The 21,518-nt window shown below is 62.2% G+C and overlaps 1 protein-coding gene and 7 non-coding genes across 9 annotated transcripts in view; all 8 read right to left on the bottom strand.

Moving 5' to 3' along the window:
- Nucleotides 1–21,518, bottom strand: part of LOC123790751 (uncharacterized) — a 194,927-nt gene that overhangs the window by 76,595 nt on the left and 96,814 nt on the right. Inside the window, exons 17-23 of one of the 2 annotated variants that reach the window (XM_087856726.1) lie at nt 19,938–20,071; nt 16,977–17,112; nt 13,973–14,109; nt 11,016–11,152; nt 8,084–8,220; nt 5,676–5,819; nt 2,739–2,875 (exon numbers count right to left, since the gene is read on the bottom strand). In XM_087856726.1, the coding sequence (XP_087712852.1) occupies nt 2,739–2,805 (67 nt within the window). In that variant the 5' untranslated portion in view covers nt 2,806–2,875; nt 5,676–5,819; nt 8,084–8,220; ... (2 more) ...; nt 16,977–17,112; nt 19,938–20,071. The other variant, XM_087856727.1, reaches the window with a different exon arrangement.
- On the bottom strand, nt 2,396–2,490 carry LOC123790843 (small nucleolar RNA SNORD116). Its single transcript, XR_006779217.1, has one exon. It is a non-coding gene; the product is annotated as a small nucleolar RNA SNORD116 (small nucleolar RNA).
- Nucleotides 5,331–5,425, bottom strand: LOC123790848 (small nucleolar RNA SNORD116). The gene has a single exon (XR_006779222.1). It is a non-coding gene; the product is annotated as a small nucleolar RNA SNORD116 (small nucleolar RNA).
- LOC123790849 (small nucleolar RNA SNORD116) lies at nt 7,757–7,851 on the bottom strand. The gene has a single exon (XR_006779223.1). It is a non-coding gene; the product is annotated as a small nucleolar RNA SNORD116 (small nucleolar RNA).
- Nucleotides 10,672–10,766, bottom strand: LOC123790850 (small nucleolar RNA SNORD116). Its single transcript, XR_006779224.1, has one exon. It is a non-coding gene; the product is annotated as a small nucleolar RNA SNORD116 (small nucleolar RNA).
- On the bottom strand, nt 13,629–13,723 carry LOC123790851 (small nucleolar RNA SNORD116). Its single transcript, XR_006779225.1, has one exon. It is a non-coding gene; the product is annotated as a small nucleolar RNA SNORD116 (small nucleolar RNA).
- LOC123790844 (small nucleolar RNA SNORD116) lies at nt 16,636–16,730 on the bottom strand. The gene has a single exon (XR_006779218.1). It is a non-coding gene; the product is annotated as a small nucleolar RNA SNORD116 (small nucleolar RNA).
- On the bottom strand, nt 19,611–19,705 carry LOC123790853 (small nucleolar RNA SNORD116). The gene has a single exon (XR_006779226.1). It is a non-coding gene; the product is annotated as a small nucleolar RNA SNORD116 (small nucleolar RNA).

Below are 21,518 nucleotides of genomic sequence, written 5' to 3'. Positions count from 1 at the left end.
ACCTTCCTGTCCTGTCCCTCTGTCCTGCAGGGCTGGCTACAGCAGGGCATGATGCCACGGGCACACAACAGCACGGCCGCAGGTTTGATTGCCTGCATGAGTTTCAATGTGTGTGTGTATCCCTATGTCTGCGAGTGTGTGGGTGTGTGTGTCTGTACGTGCCCGCCCGTGTGTGAGCACGTGGAAGGGGTGTCTGTGTTGTTGTGGGGGTGTGCCTTGTGACTGCGTGTAGTCCCTGAGTCCCATGTGGTCGAGTGCGTACAGTGGGGTGGGGCCGGGTCTGGGTGATTCTGATGGGGGGTAGGCACGAGGGACGGGTGCTCACATGTGGAGGCCTCAGCTTCCGACAGAGCCTGCCCAGTACGTGGATCCCTGACCTCACGTCCTGCCTCGCAGTGGCACGACATCGGTGCCACTGAAACCCCAAGCACCACATTTGACCCCTAGGGGTGGCTAAAAATGGCCAGAGATTCCGCGACTCAAAGTCACCCTGCCGAAGCACAACACACTCTCTCTACGTACACCCACTGACGCAACGGAGGAACTACGTTAATGCGGATTGTCACCCCGCTAGCTATCCGAGCACTATTACACTGCACAGAACCTCAGCCACCACCCAGAAAACCAAGGGGCCCATGGGAAGGCTGCCACCCCTGGATACCGGGTGCAGGGCTGAAATCAACCCAAGCCGTACCGAGGTGAGGGGTCCACAGACTCAGGTCCAGGCGCCGTGTCCCACACACCCGGCCAAAAGGCCCTCGCAGGGAGGCGGCATAGCCCTGGCAAGCCATGGGCCGGTGTACCACCTGACTGAAACCAGGGCCCATGGCCACACAAAGCAAGGAGCATACACACCAGAGGGCTTCAGGGGCCCGGCCTCCAAGGATATGTGCAATCACTCGGGGACCCAGTCCACGCCAATGTCCCCGTGTCTGCACGGCACGTCTCCCCTCCACCGAGGTCAAGTGGGACTCGCACGTTCAGGTCGGTGATCTTCAGCCAGGACAGCCACAAGCTCAGTGCACGCTGTGGTCAGCTGTCCTGGGGGACGCAATGCAGGGCCCCTCTAGGCACAGGCACAGCACCATGGCCCTCACAGAGGTCCCCGCCCGCTGCCCCGCAGCCAAGAGGCGTGAGGAAATCAGGACACCTCTCCTGCCCGGGGAGAGGTGGACGTTTGCCCAGCTTCCCCTCCTGACAGGGCACTGTGCCCAGCTGGCACCAGCACACTTAGGGCCTTCCCTGCCCTTCCTGGCACACAAACTACCACCGAGAGGTCTCGATTCCGCCCCCTAGCCCAGTAGGATTGGGAGACACCTGGCCCCCAGTCAAACAGACCCACCCATGAAAACACCTTTCATCTCAGGAGCCCCATTCCTGCAGAGTCAAGGTCCCCACTGTCACGCTGGGCTAAGGTAGCTGATGCAGGCCCGGCGGGCCTGTGGGTCATCGCTAACGCATCCCTCTAGGGCCCTGCGACGACGCCCTTGGAGCACCCATCCTTGGGGACGCAGATGCCAGGGGGACACTTGTTGGGGATCACGGCGCCAGACCAAGGCACCCCGAAGCCGTCCCGGCTGTCCAGTGGTTGGCTGCCCCTAACTGGAAAGGGCGGGGTGGGGCTCCCACACCCACGGAGCCGTGACAGGCTCTGTTGGAACACACCCAGAGCCTAGGGCTGCGCAGGAGCATGGGATCAACACCCCTGTCATCCTTCCCCAGTCCCTGAGGTTCCTGTCCAGGCCAAGCAGCAGCTCGCTGGCTCCACTCCGGCCCTGGGCCCACAGCACAGGCCCTGTGTGGCCATAGTGAGCGCCACTGGGAGACTTTCAGACCCTGTCACCGTAGCAGCCTGGCCTACTGTCTCTGCCCTCCTGCCAACCCCATGGGGCATTCCATGCACGTCACTGGGCCCAAGGGCATGGGGACCTTTCGTGGCTTCCCAGCCCGGAGCTCTACACCGGACCCACGCAGCTGCCGCCGCGAGGCTCCCACTACTGACAACGCCAGGAGCTCTGCTTGAAGCGCCAACCTGGCCCACACTTGTGTGCGCCATGCACTCCCAGGCCCGTGCCAACGCCGTGCAATGGGAGTCCTAGGACAGGAATGCCAGCCGCCCGACAAGCCACCAAAGCCCGCTCAGTACACGAGGACCCCCGTGGCATGAACGCCCAGTTAAGATGGGGAAATGCCTCCCGGACCCTGAGCCCTCAGCAAGGTTCTCCCATGCTGAGGCCCTTGGGGGTTGGTGGGGCTTCTGGTGGTGGTGGTGGAGATGGTGGTGGGGTGGGGTGGGGGTGGAGAGGTGGTGGCGGTGGTGGTTGCGGTGTCTGCAAGAGTGTGGCCAAGGGGAAGCTATCCCTCGCTCCTACCTGCCCTTGGGAGACAACGTGCCGGACCTCAGTTTCGATGAGAACGACGGTAGGGAGTTCTCACTCATTTTGTTCAGCTTTTCCAAGGAATGCAGAATGTGGGAGTCATCATCGATCCGAGCACATTTTGGGCCGCCTGGCCAATTGAACGAGGCAGGCTGCGTGGCTCAGAGGGTTAAGCCGATGGCCTCAGAGCCCTCCAGCGCCTGGACTGACCAGAGCCACGCCGCTGAGCAAAAGGAATGTTCAATCCTCTCTTGGAGCCAGACCCCGCGCACCAGTAGGCACCGGCGGACTGGCAGCCTCTCAGGCAGGCACAAGAAATCCTACAGCCAATGGGTGCACCTGAGACAACGGAAGGCTTACCGTCTTCGAGATCCGACGTCCGCAGAGTGCCCACCCGGGACCTCACTTCTTCCGAGAACCCGGCCATCCTCCTCGCACCCAAGGAAAGGAAGGCCCAGTCCTGCAGGCCGACGGTGAACCTGGCTTGGCCACCGCACCTGAGAAGTGTGGACGATACAAACGCACACGTGAGAAACGGATGTCGGTGCTCAGCCCGCCGGACGGCTGGGAATGGATCCGGGGGTGAGCCTTGCACCTGCCTGTCCTGTCCCTCTTTCCCTCAGTGCTGGCTGCAGCCGGGCGTGATGCCACAGGCACAGAAAAGCACGGCTGCGGGTTTGAGTGTCTGCGTTTGTTTGAGTGTAGGTGTGTATCTCTGTGTCTGCAAGTGTGTGGGTGTATGTGTCTGTACGTGCACGCCGAGGTGTAAGCACACGGAAAGGGCGTCTGTGTTGTTGTGGGGGGGTGTCTTGTGACTGAGTGTAGTCCCTGTGTGCCCTTTGGTCGAGTGCATGCGGGGGGGGGGTCTGGGTGATTCTGATTGAGGGGGTAGGCAGGTGGGCGTTTGTCCTCACGTGTGGAGGCCTCAGCTCCCGACAGAGCCTGCCTGGTACGTGGATCCCTGGCCTCATGTCCTGCCTTGCAGTGGCACGAGATCGGTGCCACTGAAACCCCGAGCGCCACGTTTGACCCCTAGGATGGCTGAAAATGGCCAGAGAATCCATGTCTCAAAGTCACCCTGGTGAAGCAGGGCACGTCCTCTCCTTGTACACCCGCTGACGCACGGGAGGAGCGACGTCGACGTAGACTGTCACCCCGCTAGGGGTCCGAACGCTACTACACTGCACAGCACCTCATCCACCACTGAAAAAACCCAGGGGCCCATGAGAAGGCTGCCACCACTGGACACCAGTTCCAAGACCGAAAATGACCAAAGATGTAGCGAGGTGAGGGGTCCTCACACTCAAGGCCCGGGGCCGCATCCTGCGCACCCGAACAAAAGGCCCTCCCAGGGCCTGCGGCACAGCCCTTGGCAAGCTGCGGGCTGGTGCACCACACAGTGAACCCAGGGCCCATTGCCACCCAGGGCCCATTGCCACCCAGGGCAAGGCGTGTCCACGGCCACCAGGCAATGGCGGCCCGGCCTCCGAGGAAACGTGCAGTCACTCTGCAGCCCGGTCCACGCCCGCATTTCCGTGCCTACACGGCACGCCCCTCCGCCACCAAAATCAAACGGGACTCACATGTCCGGGCCAGGGACCTTCAACCAGGATAGTCACAGGGGCAGTGGATGCTGCGGTCAGCCGTCCTGAGGGACCCAAGGCAGGGCCTCTCCTTGACAAAGGCATAGCACCATGGCCCTCGCGGATGTCCCCGCCCAGTGCCCCAGAGCCGAGGCGCGAGGAAAGCAGGATACCTCTCCTGACCAAGGAGAGGTGGACGTTTGCCCAGCGTCCCCTCCTGACAGGGCACTATGCCCAGTTGGCATCGGCACACTTGGGGCCTTCCCTGCCCTCCCTGGCACGCAGACTAACCACCGAAAGGTCTCGATTCTGCCACCCCGACCAGCAGGATTGGGAGACACCTGGACCCCGTAAAACAGACCCGCCCGGAAATCGCCTTTCACCTCGGGAGCCCCGGGCCCGAGGAGGCAGGGTTCCCATGGCCACGTTGGGCTAAGCCAGCTGACGCAGGCCTGGCCGGAATGTGGGTCATCGCTAACGCATCCCTCCGGGACCCTGTGATGACGTCCCTGGAACGCCCCTCCTCGTGGACGCTGATGCCAGAGGCACCCCAGCTGGGGACTGCAGTGCCAGAACAAGGCACCCTGAAGCCATCCCAGCTAACCAGCGGTTGGCAGCCGCGACCTAGAAAGGGCGGGGTGGGGCTGCCACAACCCACGGAGCATGACGGGCTGGGTCTTAACACACCAAGAGCCCAGGGCCGCGCACGTGCATGGGATCAACCCGCCTGCGGTCCTTCCCGGTCCCTGAGGTTCCTGTCCAGGCCAAGCAGCAGCTCGGTGGCTCCACTCCTGCCCTGGGCCCACAGCACAGGCCCTGCGTGGCCACAGTGAGCGGCCACTGAGAGACTTTCAGGCCCTATCACGGTAGTGGCATGGCCTAGTGCCTCCACCCTCCTTCCAACCCCATGGGGCATTCCACGCACGTCACCAGGACCAAGGGCACGGGCACCTATCGTGGCTTGCCCTGCCCATGGCTCTCCTCTGGACACACGGCAGCTGCCGCCGCGAGGCTCCCAATGCACACAACGCCAGGAGCTCTGCCTGAAGTGCCACCCTGACCCACGCTGGTCTATGACATGCCCTCCCAGGGCCTGTGCCAATGCCGTGCAATGGGACTCCTACGACAGGGATGCCAGCTGCCCTACATGCCACCAAAGCCCCCTCAGTCCAAGAGGACCGCCATTCTGTGAACACCCAGCTAACATGAGGAAACACCTCCCGGACCCTGAGCCCTCCACAAGGCTCTCTCATGCAGAGGCCTTTGGGGGTTGGCGGGGCTTGTGGGGGGGGCTGGGGGGGTGGCTGCAAGAGTGTGGCCAAGGGGAAGCTGTCCCTCACTCCTACCTGCCCTTGGGAGACAACGTGCCGGACCTCAGTTTCGATGAGAACGACGGTAGGGAGTTCTCACTCATTTTGTTCAGCTTTTCCAAGGAATGCAGAATGAGGGAGTCATCATCGATCCGAGCACATTCTGGCCTGCCTGGCCAGTTGAACGAGGCAGGCTGCGCGGCTCAGAGGGGTAAGCCAATGGCCTCAGAGCCCTCCAGCAGCCTGGACCGACCAGAGCCATGACACTGAGCAAGAGGAACGGTCAATCCTCTCTTGGAGATAGACCCCTCGCACCAGTAGGCACTGGCGGACTGCCAGCCTCTCAAGCGGGCGCAGAAAATCCTACAGCCAATGGGTGCGCCTGAGACAACTGGAAGGCTTACCGTCTTCACGATCTGATGTCCACAGCGAGCCCACCCGGGACCACACTTCTTCCGGGAACCCGGCCAATGTCAGCGCATCCAAGGACAGGAAAGCCTAGGCCTGCGGGCCGACGGCGAGCCTCACGTGTCCACTGCACCTGAGAACTGTGGACAAAACAAACACACGCGTCAGAAACGGACCGCGGTGCTCAGCTCGCCAGACGGCTGGGAATGGATCCGGTGATGAGCCTTGCACCTCCCTGTCCTGTCCCTCTGTCCCGCATGCTAGCTGCAGCGGGGCGTGATGCCACGGGCACAGAACAGCATGGCTGCAGGTTTGAGTGTCTGCGTGAGTTTGAGTGTAGGTGTGTATCTCTGTGTCTGCAAGCGCGTGGCTGTGTGTGTCTGTACGCACACGCCCATGTGAGCACGTGGAAGGAGTGTCTGTGCTGTCGTGGGGCGGGTGTTCTTTGACTGCGTGTACCCCTGTGTGCCCTGAGGTCAAGTGGTGCAGGGAAGGGGGCCCGGGTCTGGGTGATTCTGATGAGGGGGTAGGCACGCGGGCGTTTGTCCTCACATGTGCTGGCCTCAGCTCCCGACAGAGCCTGCCCGGTACGTGGATCCCTGGCCTCACGTCCTGCCTCGCAGCGTCATGGGATCGGTGCCATTGAAACACAGAGCACCATGTTTGAGCCCTAGGGGTGGCTGAAAATGGCCAGACTCCCCGTGTCAGAGTCACCCTAGCCAAAACACACCACGCCCTCTCTATGTACAACCACAAGACAGGGCCCCCCTCTCAGCACAGGCACAGCACCATGGACTTTGCACCTGCTGCCCCGCAGCCGAAAGGCATGAAGAAAGCAGGATACCTCTCGTACCTGAGGAGAGGTGGACGTTTGCCCACCTTTCCCTCCTGACAGGGCACTGTGCCCAGCTGGCATCCGCACACTCAGGGCTTTCCCTGCCCTTCCTGGCATGCAGACTACTACAGAGACAACTCGATCCCGCCCCGTACCCAGCAGGATTGGGAGATACCTGGACCCCAGTCAAACAGACCCGCCCAGGAAATCACGTTTCACCTCGAGAGCCCCAGGCCAAACAACCAAGGTCCCCACAACCACACTGGGCTAAGCCAGCTGATGCAGGCCCGGCCGGCCCTTTGGTCATCGCTAACACATCCCTCTGGGGCCCTGACACGACGCCCCGGGGTGCCCCTCCTCATGGACGCAGATGCTAGGGGCACAAAGGTTGGGGACCGCGACGCAGGACCAAGGCACACCGAAGCCATCCCGGCTGTCCAACGGATGGCCGCCCCGACATGGAGAAGGCAGGGTGGAGCTGCCACAACCCACGGAGCAGTGACGGGTTATGTCGGAACACACCCAGAGCCTTGGGCCATGCAGGTGCACGGGATCAACCCTCCTACAGTCCTTCCCAATCCCTGCCATTCCTGTCCAGGCCAAGAGGCAGCTCGGTGGCTCCACTCCCGACCTGAGCCCACAGCACAGGCCCTACATGACCACAGTGAGCGCCACTGGCAATCTTTAAGGCCCTGTCAATGGTAGCGGCCTGGCCTAGTGTCTCTGCCCTCCTGTCAACCCCATGGGCCATTCCACGCACATCACCACGCCCAAGGGCACGGGCACCTATCATGAATTGCCCGGACCAGTACTCTACTCTGGACCCATGGCAGCTGCGGCCGCAAGGTTCCCACCGCATCAACACCAGGAGCTCTGCTTGATTCGCCACCCTAGTCCTACACTGGTCCATGCAAGGGGCTCCCAGGGTCCGTGCCAACGCCACACAATGGGACTCCTACGATGGGGATGCCAGCTGCTCGGCAGGCCACCAAAGCCCGCTCAGTCCAAGAGGACCGCCGTGTCATGAACACCGAACTAATATGGGGAAACGTTTCCCGGAACCTGAGCCCTCTGCATGGGTCTCCCATGCCGAGGCCCTTGGGGTTTGGCAGGACTTGTGGTGGTGGTGGGGCTGGTGGTAGGGATGGGGAGGTGCTGGCAGTGGCAGTTACAGTGGCTGAGAGAGTGTGGCCGAGGGGAAGCTGTCCCTCACTCCTACCTGCCCTTGGGAGACAACGTGCCGGACCTCAGTTTCGATGAGAACGACGGTAGGGAGTTCTCACTCATTTTGTTCAGCTTTTCCAAGGAATGCAGAATGAGGGAGTCATCATCGATCCGAGCACATTCTGGGCCGTCTGGCAAACTGAACGAGGCAGGCTGCGTGGCTCAGAGGGGTAAGCCGATGGCCGATGGACCAACCAGAGCCATGCCACAGACCAAGAGGAACGGTCAATCCTCTCTTAGAGCCAGACCCTATGCACCAGTAGGCACCGGCGGACTGGCAGCATCTCAGGTGGGCGCAAAATATCCTACAGCCAAAGGCTCTGCCAGAGACAATGGAAGGCTTACCGTCTTCGTTATTCGACGTCCACAGCGTGCCCACCCGGGACCACACTTCTTCTGGGGACCGGGCCAACCTCTGCTCATCCAAGGACAGGAAGGTCTGGTCCTGCAGGCCGATGGCGAGCCTGGCGTGGCCACCGCACCTGAGAAGTGTGGACGATACAAACGCACGTGTGAGAAACGGATCGTGGTTCTCAGTTCGCCAGATGGCTCCGGAACGGATCTGGGGGTGAGTCTTGCACCTGCCTGTCCTATCCCTCCGTCCCACAGGGCTGGGTGCAGCCGGGCGTGATGCCATGGGCACAGAACAGCACGGCCGCGGGTTTGAGTACCTGCGTGAGTTTGAGCGTGGGTGTGTATCTCTGTGTGTGTGTGTGTGTGTGTGTGTGTACGTGCCTGCCCCTGTATGAGCACGCGGAAGGGGTGTCTGTGTTGTTGTGTGTGGGGGGTGTCTTGTGACTGCGTGTAGTCCCTGTGTGCCATGTGGTTGTGTGAGTACAGGGGGGGTGGGGCCAGGTCTGGGTGATATTGATGGGGGGATAGGCACACGGGAGGGGGGGTGATCACGTGTGGAGGCCTCAGCTCCCGACAGAGCCTGCCCTGTATGTGGATCCCTGGCCTCACATCCTGCCTCGCAGCGGCACCACATTGGTGCCACTGAAACGCTGAGCACCACGTTTGAACCCTAGGACGGCTAAAAATGGCCAGAGAATCCCCGACTCAAAGTCACCCTGGCGAAGCACAACATGCCCTCTCTACGTACACCCACTGACGCACCGGAGGAGCGACGTTGAGGCAGACTGTCACCCTGCTAGCTGTCCTAGCGCTACTACACTGCACAGAACCTCAGCCCCCACCAGGAAAACCCAGGGGCCCATGGGAAAGCTGCCACCCATGGACACCAGGTACAGGGTCGTAGCGAGGTGAGGAGTCTGGGGATTCAGGGCCAGGCTCCAAGTCCCGCGCACCTGGCCAAAACTCCCTCGCGGGGCAGGCGGCACAGCCCTTGGCAGGCCGGGAGACGTCGCACCACCCAACTGAACTCAGGGCCCATTGCCACCCAGGGCAACGCATGTCCATGGCCAACGGGCTTCGAGGGCACGGTCTGAGAGGAAATGTGCAGTCACTCAGCGGCCCAGTGTATGCCACGTCCCCGTGCCTGCACAGCACGTCCCCCCGCCACCAAAGTCAAACGGGACTCATATGTCTCGGCCAGTGATCTTCAGCCAGGACAGCCACAAGCACAGTAGAAGCTGCGGTCAACCGTCCCAGGGGACGCAAGGCAGGGCCCCTCCCTCGGAACAGACACAGCACCATGGCCCTCGCGGAAGTCCACACTCACTGTGCTGCAACCTAGAGGCGTGAGGACAGAGGGACACGTCTCCTTCCCAAGGAGAGGTGGACGATTGCCCAGCTCCCTCTCAATCAGGGCACTGCGCCCAGCTAGCATTGGCACACTCGGGGCTTTCCCTGCTCTCCCTAGCATGCAAACTGCCACCTAGAGTCTCAAACCCTTCCCCCGCCAAGCTGGTATGGGAGACACCCGGTCCCCAGTCAAACACACCTGGCCGGGAAAACACCTTTCACCTCAGGAGCCCCGGGTCCGAGGAGGCAAGGTTCCCATGGCCCCGCTGGGCTAAGCCAGCCGATGCAGGCCCAGTGGGCTGTGGGTCATCACTAACACATCCCTCCGGGGCCCTGCGACAACACCCCCAAGCGCCCCTCCTCAGGGTTGCAGACGCCAGGGGCACACCGGTAGGGGAACGCGGCACCGGACCAAGGCATCTGAAGCCTTCCTGGCTTTCCAACGTTTGGCCACCCCGACCATTTAAGGGGGGGTGGGGCTCCCACAACTCACAGAGGCGTGACCACCTGTGTAAGAACACACCCAGAGCCTAGGACCACACAGGTGCAAGGGATCAACACACCTGCGGTCCTTCCCGATCCCTGAGGTTCCTGTCCAGGCCAAGCAGCAGCTCGGTGGCTCCACTCCAGCCCTGGGCCCACAGCACAGGCCCTGGGTGGCCACAGTGAGCGTCCACTGGGAGACTTTCAGGCCCTGTCAAAGGTAGCGGCCTGGCCTAGTGCCTCTGCCCTCTGGCCAGCCCCATGGGTCATTCCACGCACATCACTGGGCCCAAGGTCACGGGCATCTATCGTGTCTTGCCCAGCCTTAGGCTTGCCTCCGGAACCACGGCACCTGCCGCCGTGAGGCTCCCACCGCACACAATGCCAGCAGCTCTGCTTGATGCACACCCTGGCCCACACTGGTTCATGCCAGGTGCTTCCAGGGCCCGTGCCAACGCCGTGCAATGGGACTCCTACGACAGGGATGCCAGCAGCTCGAAAGGCCACCGAAGCCTGCTCAGTCCAAGAGGACCGCCATCCTGCGAATACCCAGATAAGATGGGGAAACGCCTCCTGGACCCTGAGCCTTCTGCAAGGCTCTCTCAGGCCGAGGCCCTTGGGGGTTGGCGGGGCTTCTGGTGGTGGGGGTTGGGGAGGTGGTCGCAGTACGGTTGCGGTGGCTGTGGGAGTGTGGCCAAGGGGAAGCTGTCCCTCACTCCTACCTGCCCTGGGGGAGACAACGTGCCGGACCTCAGTTTCGATGAGAACGACGGTAGGGAGTTCTCACTCATTTTGTTCAGCTTTTCCAAGGAATGCAGAATGAGGGAGTCATCATCGATCCGAGCACATTCTGGGCCGCCTGGCCAATTGAACGAGGCAGGCTGCGAGGCTCAGAGGGGTAAACCGATGGCCTCAGAGCACTCCAGGAGCCTGGACCGACGAGAGCCAAGCTGCTGAGCAAGAGGAACGGTCAATCCTCTCTTGGAGCCAGACCCAGCGCGTCAGAAGGCACCCGCGCACTGGCAGCCTCTTGGGCGGGCCTAGGAAATCCTACACTCCATGGCGCCGCCTGAGATAATGGAAGGCTTACCGTCTATGCGATCCGACGTCCGCAGTGTGCCCAGCTGGGACTGCACTTCTTCCTGGGACCCGGCCAACCTCCGTGCATCCAAGGAGAAGAAAGTCTAGTACTGCGGGCCAACGGCGAGCCTGGCATGGCCATCACACCTGAGAAGTGTGGACAATATGCACACACGTGTGAGAAACAGACCATGGTGCTCAGCTCACCAGACGGCTCGGAACCGATCCGGGGGTCAGCCTTGCACCTGCCTCTCCTGTCCCTCTGTCCCACAGGGCTGGCTGCAGTCCGGCGTGATGCCACGGGCAGAGAACAGAATGGCCCCGGGTTTGAGTGCCTGAGAAAGTTTGAGTGTGGGTGTGTATCTCTGTGTGTGCGAGTGTGTGGGTGTGTCTGTAGGCACACGCCCGTGTGTGAGCACGTGGATGGGGTCTCCTTGTTGTTGTTGGGGGGGTGACTTTTGACTGCGTGTAGTCCCTGTGTGCTGTGTGGTCGAGTGGGCGCGGGGGGGTGGGGCCGGTGTGGGTGATTATGATGGGGGGGGTAGGCATGTGGGGGCTGCTCACGTGTGGAGGCCTCAGCTCCCGACAGAGCCTGCCCTGTACGTGGATCCCTGGCCTCACGTCATGCCTCACAGTGGCACGACATCGGTGCCAATGAATCCCTGAGCACCACCTTTGACCCCTAGAGTGGCTGAAAATGGCCAGAGACTCCCCGTCTCAATGTCACCCTGGTGAAGCACACACGCCCTCTCTACGTACACCCGCTGATGCACCGGAGGAGCAACGTCAATGCAGACTGTCACCCCGCTAGCTGTCCCAGCGCTATTACACTGCACAGAACCTCAGCAACTACCGGGAAAACTCTGGAGCCATGGGAAGGCTGCCACCCCTCGGACACCAGGTGCAGCATCGAGACTGGGCCAAGCTGTAGGGATGTGAGGGGCCTACAGACTGCAAGCCATGTGCTGCGTCCCGCACACCCGGCCAAAACGCCTCGCAAGGCAGGCGGCAGAGCCCTTGGCAAGTGGTGCCGTCGCCCCACCATGGGCCAGTGCACGACCCAACTGATCCCAGGGCCCATTGGTACCAAGGACACGGGTGTGTCCACAGCCAGCGGGCCGGGGGGCCCAGTCTGAGAGGAAATGTGCAGTCACTTGGCGGCCCAGTCCACGCCACTGTCCATGTGCCTACATGGCACGTCCCCCTGCCACCGAAGTCAAACGGGACTCCCACGTCCAGGCCAGTGATCTTCAGCGAGGACAGTCACAAGTTCAGTGGACTCTGCATTTAGCCGTACTTGTGGATACACGGCAGGGCCCCTCTCTCAGCACAGGCACAGCACCATGGCCTTCATGGAGGTCCACACCCGCTGCCCCACAGCCTACAGGCGCTAGGAAAGCAGGACACTTCTCCTGCCCAAGGAGAGGTGGATGTTTGCCCAGCTTCCCCTCCTGACAGGGCACTGCGAACAGCTGGCATCGGCAAACTCGGGGCCTTCCCTGCCCTCCCTGGCACTCAGACTACCACCGAGAGGTCTCGATTCTGCCCCCTAGCCCAGTAGGATTGGGAGACACCTGGCCCCCAGTCAATCAGACTTGCCCGGGAAGACACCTTCCACCTCGGGAGTCCCGTTCCTGCAGAGTCAAGGTCCCCACTGCCACACTGGGCTAAGGTAGCAGATGCAGGCCCGGCAGGCCTGTGGCTCAACACTAACGCATCCCTCCAGGGCCCGGCGATGACGCCCTTGGAGCACTCATCCTCGGGGATGCAGATGCCAGGGGGATACCGGTTGGGGATGGCGGCGCCAGACCAAGGCACCCCAAAGCTGTCCTGGCTGTCCAGTGGTTGGCCGCCCCTACTGGAAAGGGCGGGGCGGGGCTCCCACACCCACGGAGCCGTGACAGGCTCTGTGGAACACACCCAGAACCTAGGGCCACGCAGGTGCACGGGATCAACCGCCCTGTCATCCTTCCCAGTCCCTGAGGCTCCTGTCCAGGCCAAGAGGCAGCTTGGTGGCTCCACTTGGGCCCTGGGTCCACAGCACAGGCCCTCTGTGGCCACAGTGAGCACCACTGGGATACTTTCAGGCCCTGTCACCATAGCGGCCTGGCCTAGTGTCTGCCCTCCTGCCAACCCCATGGGGCATTCCATGCACGTCACTGGGCCCAAGGGCACAGGGACCTTTCGTGGCTTTCCCGGCCCAGAGCTCTACACCGGACCCACGCAGCAGCCGCCGCGAGGCTCCCACCACTAACAATGCCAGGAGCTCTGCTTGAAGTGCCAACCTGGCCCACACTTGTCCGTGCCATGCGCTCCCAGGCCTGTGCCAACGCCGCGCCATGGGACTCCTAAGACAGGAATGCCAGCCGCCCGACAAGCCACCAAAGCCCGCTCAGTACACGAGGACCTCTGTGGCATGAACACCCAGCAAGGATGGGTAAACGCCTCCCGGACCCTGAGCCCTCCGTAAGGCTCTCCATGCCGAGGCCCTCGGGGTTTGACGGGGCTTCTGGGGGTGGTGGGGATGGGTAGGTTGTGGCGGAGGTGGTTGCGGTGGCTGCAGGAGTGTGGCCAAGGGGAAGCTGTCTCTCACTCCTACCTGCCCTGGGGGAGACAACGTGCCGGACCTCAGTTTCGATGAGAACGACGGTAGGGAGTTCTCACTCATTTTGTTCAGCTTTTCCAAGGAATGCAGAATGAGGGAGTCATCATCGATCCGAGCACATTTTGGGCCACCTGGCCAATTGATCGAAGCAGGCTGCGCAGCTCAGAGGGGTAAGCCGATGGCCTCAGAGCCCTCCAGCAGCCTGGACCGACCAGAGCCACGCCACTGAGCAAGAGGAATGGTCAATCCTCTCTTGGAGCCACACCCCGCGTGCCAGTTGGCACTGGCGGACTGGCAGCCTCTCAGGCAGGCGCAGGAAATCCTACAGACAATGGCTGCGCCTGAGACAATGGAAGGCTTACCCTCTTCGCGATCTGACGTCCAGAGCGTGCCCACCCGGGGCCACACTTCTTCCAGGGACCCAGCCAACATCTGCACATCCAAGGACAGGTAGGCCTAGTCCTGCAGGCTGACGGTGAGTCTAGCATGGCCACCGCACCTGAGAAGTGTGGACAATACAAACACACCCGTTAGAAACGGACCTTGGTGCTCAGCTCGCCGGATGGCTCAGAATGGATCCGGGGGTGAGTCTTGAACCTGCCTGTCCTGTCCCTCAATCCCACAGGGCTGGCTGCAGCCGGGCGTGATGCCACAGGCAGAGAACAGCATGGCCACGGGTTTGAGTGCCTGAGTGAGTTTAAATGTGTGTGTGTATCTCTGTGTGTGCGAGTGTGTGGGTGTGTGTGTGTCAGTATGTGCCCGCCCGTGTGTGAGCATGCAGATGGGGTCTCTGTGTTGTTGTGTGTGGGGGGTGACTTTTGACTGCATGTAGTCCCTGTGTGCCGTGTGGTCGAGGGTGTGCAGGGGGATGGGGCCCGGTCTGGGTGATTCTGATGGGGGGGTAAGCATGCGGGCATTTGTCCTCACATGTGGAGGCCTCAGCTCTCAACAGAGTCTTCCCGGTACGTGGATCCCTGGCCTCACGTCTTGCCTCCCAGTGACATGAGATTGTTGCCACTGAAACCCCGAGCGCCACGCTTGACCCCTAAGGCAGCTGAAAATGGCCAGAGACTCCCCGTCTCAAGGTCACCCTGGCAAAGCACAGCATGCCCTCTCTACATACACCCACTGATGCACCGGAGGAGCGACGTTGATGTGGGCTGTCACCCTGCTAGCTGTCCCAGTGTTATTACCCTGCACACCACCTCAGCCATCACCGGGAAAACCCAGGGGCCCATGGAAAGGCTGCCACCCCTGGGACACGGGGTCCTCGGTCGAAACTGACCCAAGCCGTACCAAGGTGAAGAGCCCGCAGACTCCAGGCCAGGTGCCGCATCCTGTGCACCCGGCAAAAACACCCTCATGGGGCAGGCGGCACAGCCCTTGGCAAGCGCTAACCTCATCCTGCTGCAGGCGGGCGCATGACCCGACTGATCCCGGGGCCCATTGCCACCCAGGGCATGGGCGTGTCCACAGCCAATGGGTTACGGGGGCCCGACCTCCTAGGAAACGTGCAGTCACTCAGCGGCCCGGTCCACTCACCAGCCCGGTCCACACCCGTGTCCCTGTGACTGTACGGCAGGTCCCCCCGCCACCGAGGTCAAACGGGACTCCCATGTCCAGGTCAGGGATCTTCACCCAGGACAGCCACAAGCGCAATGGATGCTGCGTAAGCTGACCCGGGGAATGCAATGCAGGGCCCCTCTCTCAACACAGGAACAGCACCATGACCCTCGCAGAGGTCCACACCCGCTGCCCCACAGCCCAGAGGCGCTAGGAAAGCAGGACACTTCTCCTGCCCAAGGAGAGGTGGATGTTTGCCCAGCTCCCCCTCCTGACAGGGCACTTTGCCCGGCTGGCATGGGCACACTTGGGGCCTTCCCTGTCCTCCCTGGCACGCCGACTACCACTGAGAGGTCTCGATCCTGCCACCCCGCCCAGCAGGATTGGGAGACACCTGGCCCCCGGTCAAACACACCCGGCCGGGAAAACACCTTTCACCTCGGGAGCCCTGGGCCCGAGGAAGCAAGGTCCCCATGACCAAACTGGGCTAAGCCACCTGACGCAGGGCCAGCTGGCCCACAAGTCATCACTAACGCATCCCTGCGGGGCCCTGCGAAGACACCCCCGGAACGCCCCTCCTCAAGGATGCAGATGCCAGGGGCACACCGGTTGGGGACCATGGCGCTGGAGAGAGGCCAGAGTGAGGCACCCTGAAGCCATTCGGCTTTCCAGTGGTTGGCTGCCTCGACCTTGAAAGGGCGGGCGGGACTCCCACAACTCAAGGTGCCATGACAGGCTGTGTCGGAAGACACCCACAGCCTAGGGCTGCGCAGGAGCACGGGATCAACGCTCCTGCAGTCCTTCCCGGTCCCTGCAGTTCCTGTCCAGGCCAAGAGGCAGCTCAGTGGCTCCACTCCCGCCCTGGGTCCACAGCACAGGCCCTGCGTGGACACAGTGAGCAGCCACTGGGAGACTCTCAGGCCCCGTAAAGGGTAGCAGCCTGGCCTAGTGCCTCTGCCCTCTGGCCAGCCCCATGGGTCATTCCACGCACATCACCGAGCCAAAGTGCATGGGCACCTATCGTGGCTTGCCCGGCTGGGGCTCTTCTCCGGACCCATGGCAGCTACCGCCGTGAGGCTCCCACCGCACACAACACCAGGAGCTCTGCCTGAAACGCCACCCTGGCCCACATTGATCCATGCCACACGCTCCCATAACCCGTGTCAACTCTGCGCAATGGGACTCCGACGATAGGGATGCCAGCTGCCCGACACACCTCCAACACCTGGCCAGTCCATGAGGCCTCCATGCCGAGAACACCCAGCTAGGATGGGGAATCACCTCCTGGACCCAGGGGACTCTGCAAGGCTATCCCATGCCGAGGCCCTTGGGGGTTGGGGGCTTGTGGGGGGGGTGGCGGTGGGGGATGGGGGTGGTGGCAGTGGTGGTTGCGTTGGCTGAGAGAGTGTGGCCGAGGGCAAGCTGTCCCTCGCTCCTACCTGCCCTTGGGAGACAATGTGCCGGACCTCAGTTTCGATGAGAACGACGGTAGGGAGTTCTCACTCATTTTGTTCAGCTTTTCCAAGGAATGCAGAATGTGGGAGTCATCATCGATCCGAGCACATTTTGGGCCGCCTGGCAAACTGAACGATGCAGGCTGCACACCTAGAGGGGTAAGCCGATGGCCTCAGAGCCCTCCAGCAGCCTGGACCAACCAGAGCCACGCCACTGAGCAAGAGGAATGGTGAATCCTCTCTTGGAGCCAGAGCCCGCACCAGTAGGCAACGGCGGACTGGCAGCCTCTCAGGTGGGCGCAGGAAATCCTACAGCCAATGACTCCACCTGAGACAATGGAAGGCTTACCGTCTTCACGATTCGACATCCACAGTGTGCCCACCCGGGACCACACTTCTTCCAGGGACTAGCCAACCTCCGTGCATCCAAGGACAGGAAAGCCTAGTCCTGTGGGCCGAGGGCGAGCCTGGCGTGAACACCGCACCTGAGAAGTATGACAATACGCACGCACCTGTGAGAAATGGACCGCGGTGCTCACCTTCCAGGAATGCTCGGAACGCATCCAGGGGTGAGCCTTGCACCTGCCTCTCCTGTCCCTCAGTCCCACAGGGCTGGCTGCAGCCGGGCGTGATGCCATGGGCACAGAATAGCACGGTCACGGGTGTGAGTGCCTGAGAGAGTTTGAGTGTGGGTGTGTATCTCTGTGTGTGTGAGTGTGTGGGGGTGTGTGTCTGTACGTGCACACCTGTGTGTGAGCCTGCGGAACGGGTGTCTGTGTTATTGTGCGGGCGGTGTCTTGTGACTGTGTGTAGTCCCTGTGTGCCATGTGGTTGAGTGCATGCGGGGGGGTGCGGCCAGGTCTGGGTGATTCTGATGGGGAGTAGGCATGTGGGGGGGCACTGCTCATGTGTGGAGGCCTCAGCTCGCAACAGAGTCTGCTCGGTACATGGATCCCTGGCCTCACGTCCTGCCTCGCAGCATCACAAGATCGGTGCCATTGAAACACGGAGCACCATGTTTGACCCCAAAGGGCAGCTGAAAATGGCCAGAGATTCCATGTCTTAAGGTCAGCCTGGTGAAGCAGGCTCTCTACGTACACCCTCTGAGGCACCGGAGGACTGACATCAATGCGGACTGTCACCCCGCTAGCTGTCCCAGCGCTACTACACTGCACAGAACCTCAGCCCCCACCGGGAAAACCCAGGGGCCCATGGGAAGGCTGCCACCCATAGGATACAGGGTCCAGGGCCGAAACCGACCCAAGCCGTACCGAGGTTGGGGCCCGCGGACTCCAGTGCAGGTGCAGTGTCCCGCAAACCTGGTTAAATGCCCTCATGGGGCAGGGGGCATAGCCCATGGCAAGCGGTGCCCTCGCCCCGCCGTGGACTGGTGCACCACCCGACTGATCCCAGGACCCATTGCCACCCAGGGTGGGGGTGTGTCCACGGCCAGCAGGCTTTGGGGGCCTGGCCTCTGAGGACACGTGCAGGCACTCGGCAGCCTGGTCCACGCCCGCGTCCCCGTGCCTGCACAGCAGGTCCCCCCGCCACCGAGATCAAACGGGACTCCCAAGTCCAGGCCAGGGATCTTCAGCCAGGACAGCCACAAGCACAGTGGACGCTGCCGTCAAAAACCTGGGGGACGCAAGGCAAGGCCCCTTTCTCGGCACACGCACAACCCCATGGCCCTCACGGAGGTCCCCGCCCAGTGCCCTACAGCCGAAAGGCGTGAGAAAATCAGGACACCTCTCCGGCCCAAGGAGAGGTGGACGTTTGCCCAGCTCCCCTCCTGACAGAACAGTGTGCCCGGCGGGCACCGGCACACTCGGGGCCTTCCCTGTCCTCCCTGGCATGCAGACTACCACCGAGAGGTCTTGATCCCGCCCCCCAGCCCAGCAGGATTGGGAGACACCTGGCCCCCAGTCAAACAGACCTGCCCAGGAAAATACCTTTCACCTCGGGAACCCTGTGTGTGAGAAGGAAAGGTCCCCATGGCCACGCTGGGCTAAGTTAGCTGACGCAGTCCCGGCAGGCCCGTGGGTCATCACAAACCATCCCTCCGGGACCCTGCAACAATGCCCCTGGAACGCCCCTCCTCGGTGATGCAGATGCCAGGGGCACACCGGTCGGGGACCGCAGTGCCGGAGAGAGGCACCCCGAAGCCATCTCAGCTCTCCAGCGGTTGGCGGCCCTGACCTAGAGAAGGCAGGGCAGGGCTCCCACAACCCACGGAGCAGTGAGGGGCCATGTCGGAACACACCAGAGCCTAGGGCAGCGCAGCTGCGAGGGATCATCCCGCCTGCGGTCCTTCCCGGTCCCTGCAGTTCCTGATCAGGCCAAGAGGCAGCTCGGTGGCTTCACTCCTGCCCTGGGTCCACAGCACAGGCCCTGCGTGGCCATAGTGAGCAGCCACTGGGAGACTTTCAGGCCCTGTCAAGGTGGGCAGCCTGGCCTAGTGCCTCTGCCCTTCTGCCAACCCCATGGGGCATTCCAAGCACGTCACCAGGCCAAAGTGCACAGGCACCTATCGTGGCTTGCCTGGCCCTGGGCTCTCCTCTGGACCCACGGCAGCTGCTCCCGCAAGGCTCCCACGGCACAGGACGCCAAGAGCACTGCCTGAAGTGCCACCCTGGCCCACGATGGTCCTTGCCAGGCGCTCCCAGGGCCTGTGCCAACGCCGTGCAATGGAACTCCTACAACGAGGATGCCAGCTGCACCACACACCACTAAAGACCGGCCAGGCCACGAGGACCTCCATGCCGAGAACACCCAGCTAGGATGGGGAAACGCCTCCCGGACCTGAGCCCTCTGTAAGGCTCTCCCATGACGAGGCCTTTGGGGGTTCGTGGGGCTTCTGTTGGTGATGGGGATGGGGTGGGGGTGGAGGTGGAGGGGGTGGCAGTGGTGGTTGCGGTGGCTGCTGGAGTGTGGCCAAGGGCAGGCTGTCCCTCACTCCTACCTGCCCTGGGGGAGACAATGTGCCGGACCTCAGTTTCGATGAGAACGACGGTAGGGAGTTCTCACTCATTTTGTTCAGCTTTTCCAAGGAATGCAGAATGAGGGAGTCATCATCGATCCGAGCACATTCTGGGCCGCCTGGCCAATTGAACGAGGCAGGCTGCACGGCTCAGAGGGGTAAGCCGATGGCTGATGGACCAACCAGAGCCACGCCGCTGAGCAAGAGAAATGGTCAATCCTCTCTTAGAGCCAGACCCCGCACACCAGTAGGCACCGGCGGACTGGCAGCATCTCAGGCGGGCGCAAAAAATCATACAGCCAAAGGCATCGCTTGAGACAACGGGAGGCTTACCGTCTTCACAATCTGAAGTTTGGAGCGTGCCACCTGGGACCACACTTCTTCCGGGCCCGGCCAACCTCCACGCGTCCAAGGACAGGAAGGTCTAGTCCTGCGGGTCGACGGCAATCCTGGCGTGGCCACCGCATCTGAGAAGTCAGGATGATACACACGCACGCGTGAGAAACGGACCGTGGTGCTCAGCTCCCCAGAAGGCTCGGAACGGATCCGGGGGTGAGTCTTGCCCCTGCCTGTCCTGTCCCTCTGTCCCACAGGGCTGGTTGCAGCCGGGCATGATGCCATGGGCAGAGAACAGCACGGCCGCGGGTTTGAGTGCCTGTGTGAGTTTGAGGGTGGGTGTGTATCTCTGTGCCTGTGTGTGTGTGTGTCAGTACCTGACCACCTGAGTGTGAGCACACGGAATGGGTGTCTGTGTTGTTGTGGGGGGGTTGTCTTGTGACTGCGTGTAGTTCCTGTTTGCCGTTTGGTTGTGTGTGTACGGGGAGGTGGGGCCGGGTCTGGGTGATTCTGATGGGGGGGGATAGGCACGCGGGAGGGGATGCTCACATGTGGAGGCCTCAGCTAACGACAGAGCCTGCCTGGTACGTGGATTCCTGGTTTTAGGTCCTGCCTCGCAGCGGCACGAAATCGGTGCCACTGAAACCCCGAGCGCCACATTTGACCCCTAGGGGTGGGTGAAAATGACCGGAGACTCCCTGTCACAAGATCAACTTGGCGAAGCACAGCACGCCCTCTACGTACAACCGCTAACGCACCAGAGGAGTGACGTCGACACAGACTATCACCCTGCTAGCTGTCCCAGTGCTACTACACTGCACAGAACCTCAGCCACGACCGGGAAAACCCAGGGGCCCATGGAAAGGCTGCCACCCCTGGGACACCGGTTGCAGGGTCAAAACCGACCCATGCCGTACCAAAGTGAAGGGCCTGCGGACTCTAGGCCAGGTGTCACGTCCCGCGTACCCAGAAAAAACGCCCTCGTGGGGCAGGCATCACAGCCCTTGGCAAGCCATGCCCTCGCCCCGCCACGGGCTGGCGCACCACCCGACTTAACCCAGGGCCCATTGCCACCCAGGGCACGGGCGTGTCCACGGCCAGCAGGCGTCAGAGGTCCAGCCTCCGAGGAAACGTGCAATCACTCGGTGGCCCAGTCCACGCCCGCGTCCCCGTGCCTGCCCGGCATGTCCCCCTGCCACTGAGGTCAAACGAGACTTGCACGTCAGGATCAGTGATCTTCAGCCAGGACAGCCACAGGCGCTGTGGATGGTGCAGTCATCCATCACGGGGGACACAAGGCAGGGCCCCTATCTCAGCATAGGCACAGCACCATGGACCTCGCGGAGGTCCACACCCACTGCCCCGCAGCCCACAGGGGCGAGGAAAGCAGGACACCTCTCCTGCCCAAGGAGAGGTGGACGTTTGCCCAGCTTCCCCTCCTGACACAGCACTGCGTCCGGCTGGCATCGGCACACTCGGGGCCTTCCCTGCCCTCCCTGGCGCGCAGACTACCACTGAGAGGTTTCGATCCCGCCCCCCCCCCCCCAGCAGGACTGGGAGACACCTGGCCCCCAGTCA

This window comes from Ursus americanus, chromosome 28 (assembly GCF_024610735.1).
Source record: "Ursus americanus isolate L20-20 chromosome 28, mUrsAme1.1.p, whole genome shotgun sequence".
Classification (NCBI taxonomy): Eukaryota; Metazoa; Chordata; class Mammalia; order Carnivora; family Ursidae; genus Ursus; species Ursus americanus.
The sequence above is the reverse complement of the archived record's forward strand: the minus strand, read 5'-3'. Positions and strand labels throughout refer to the sequence as shown.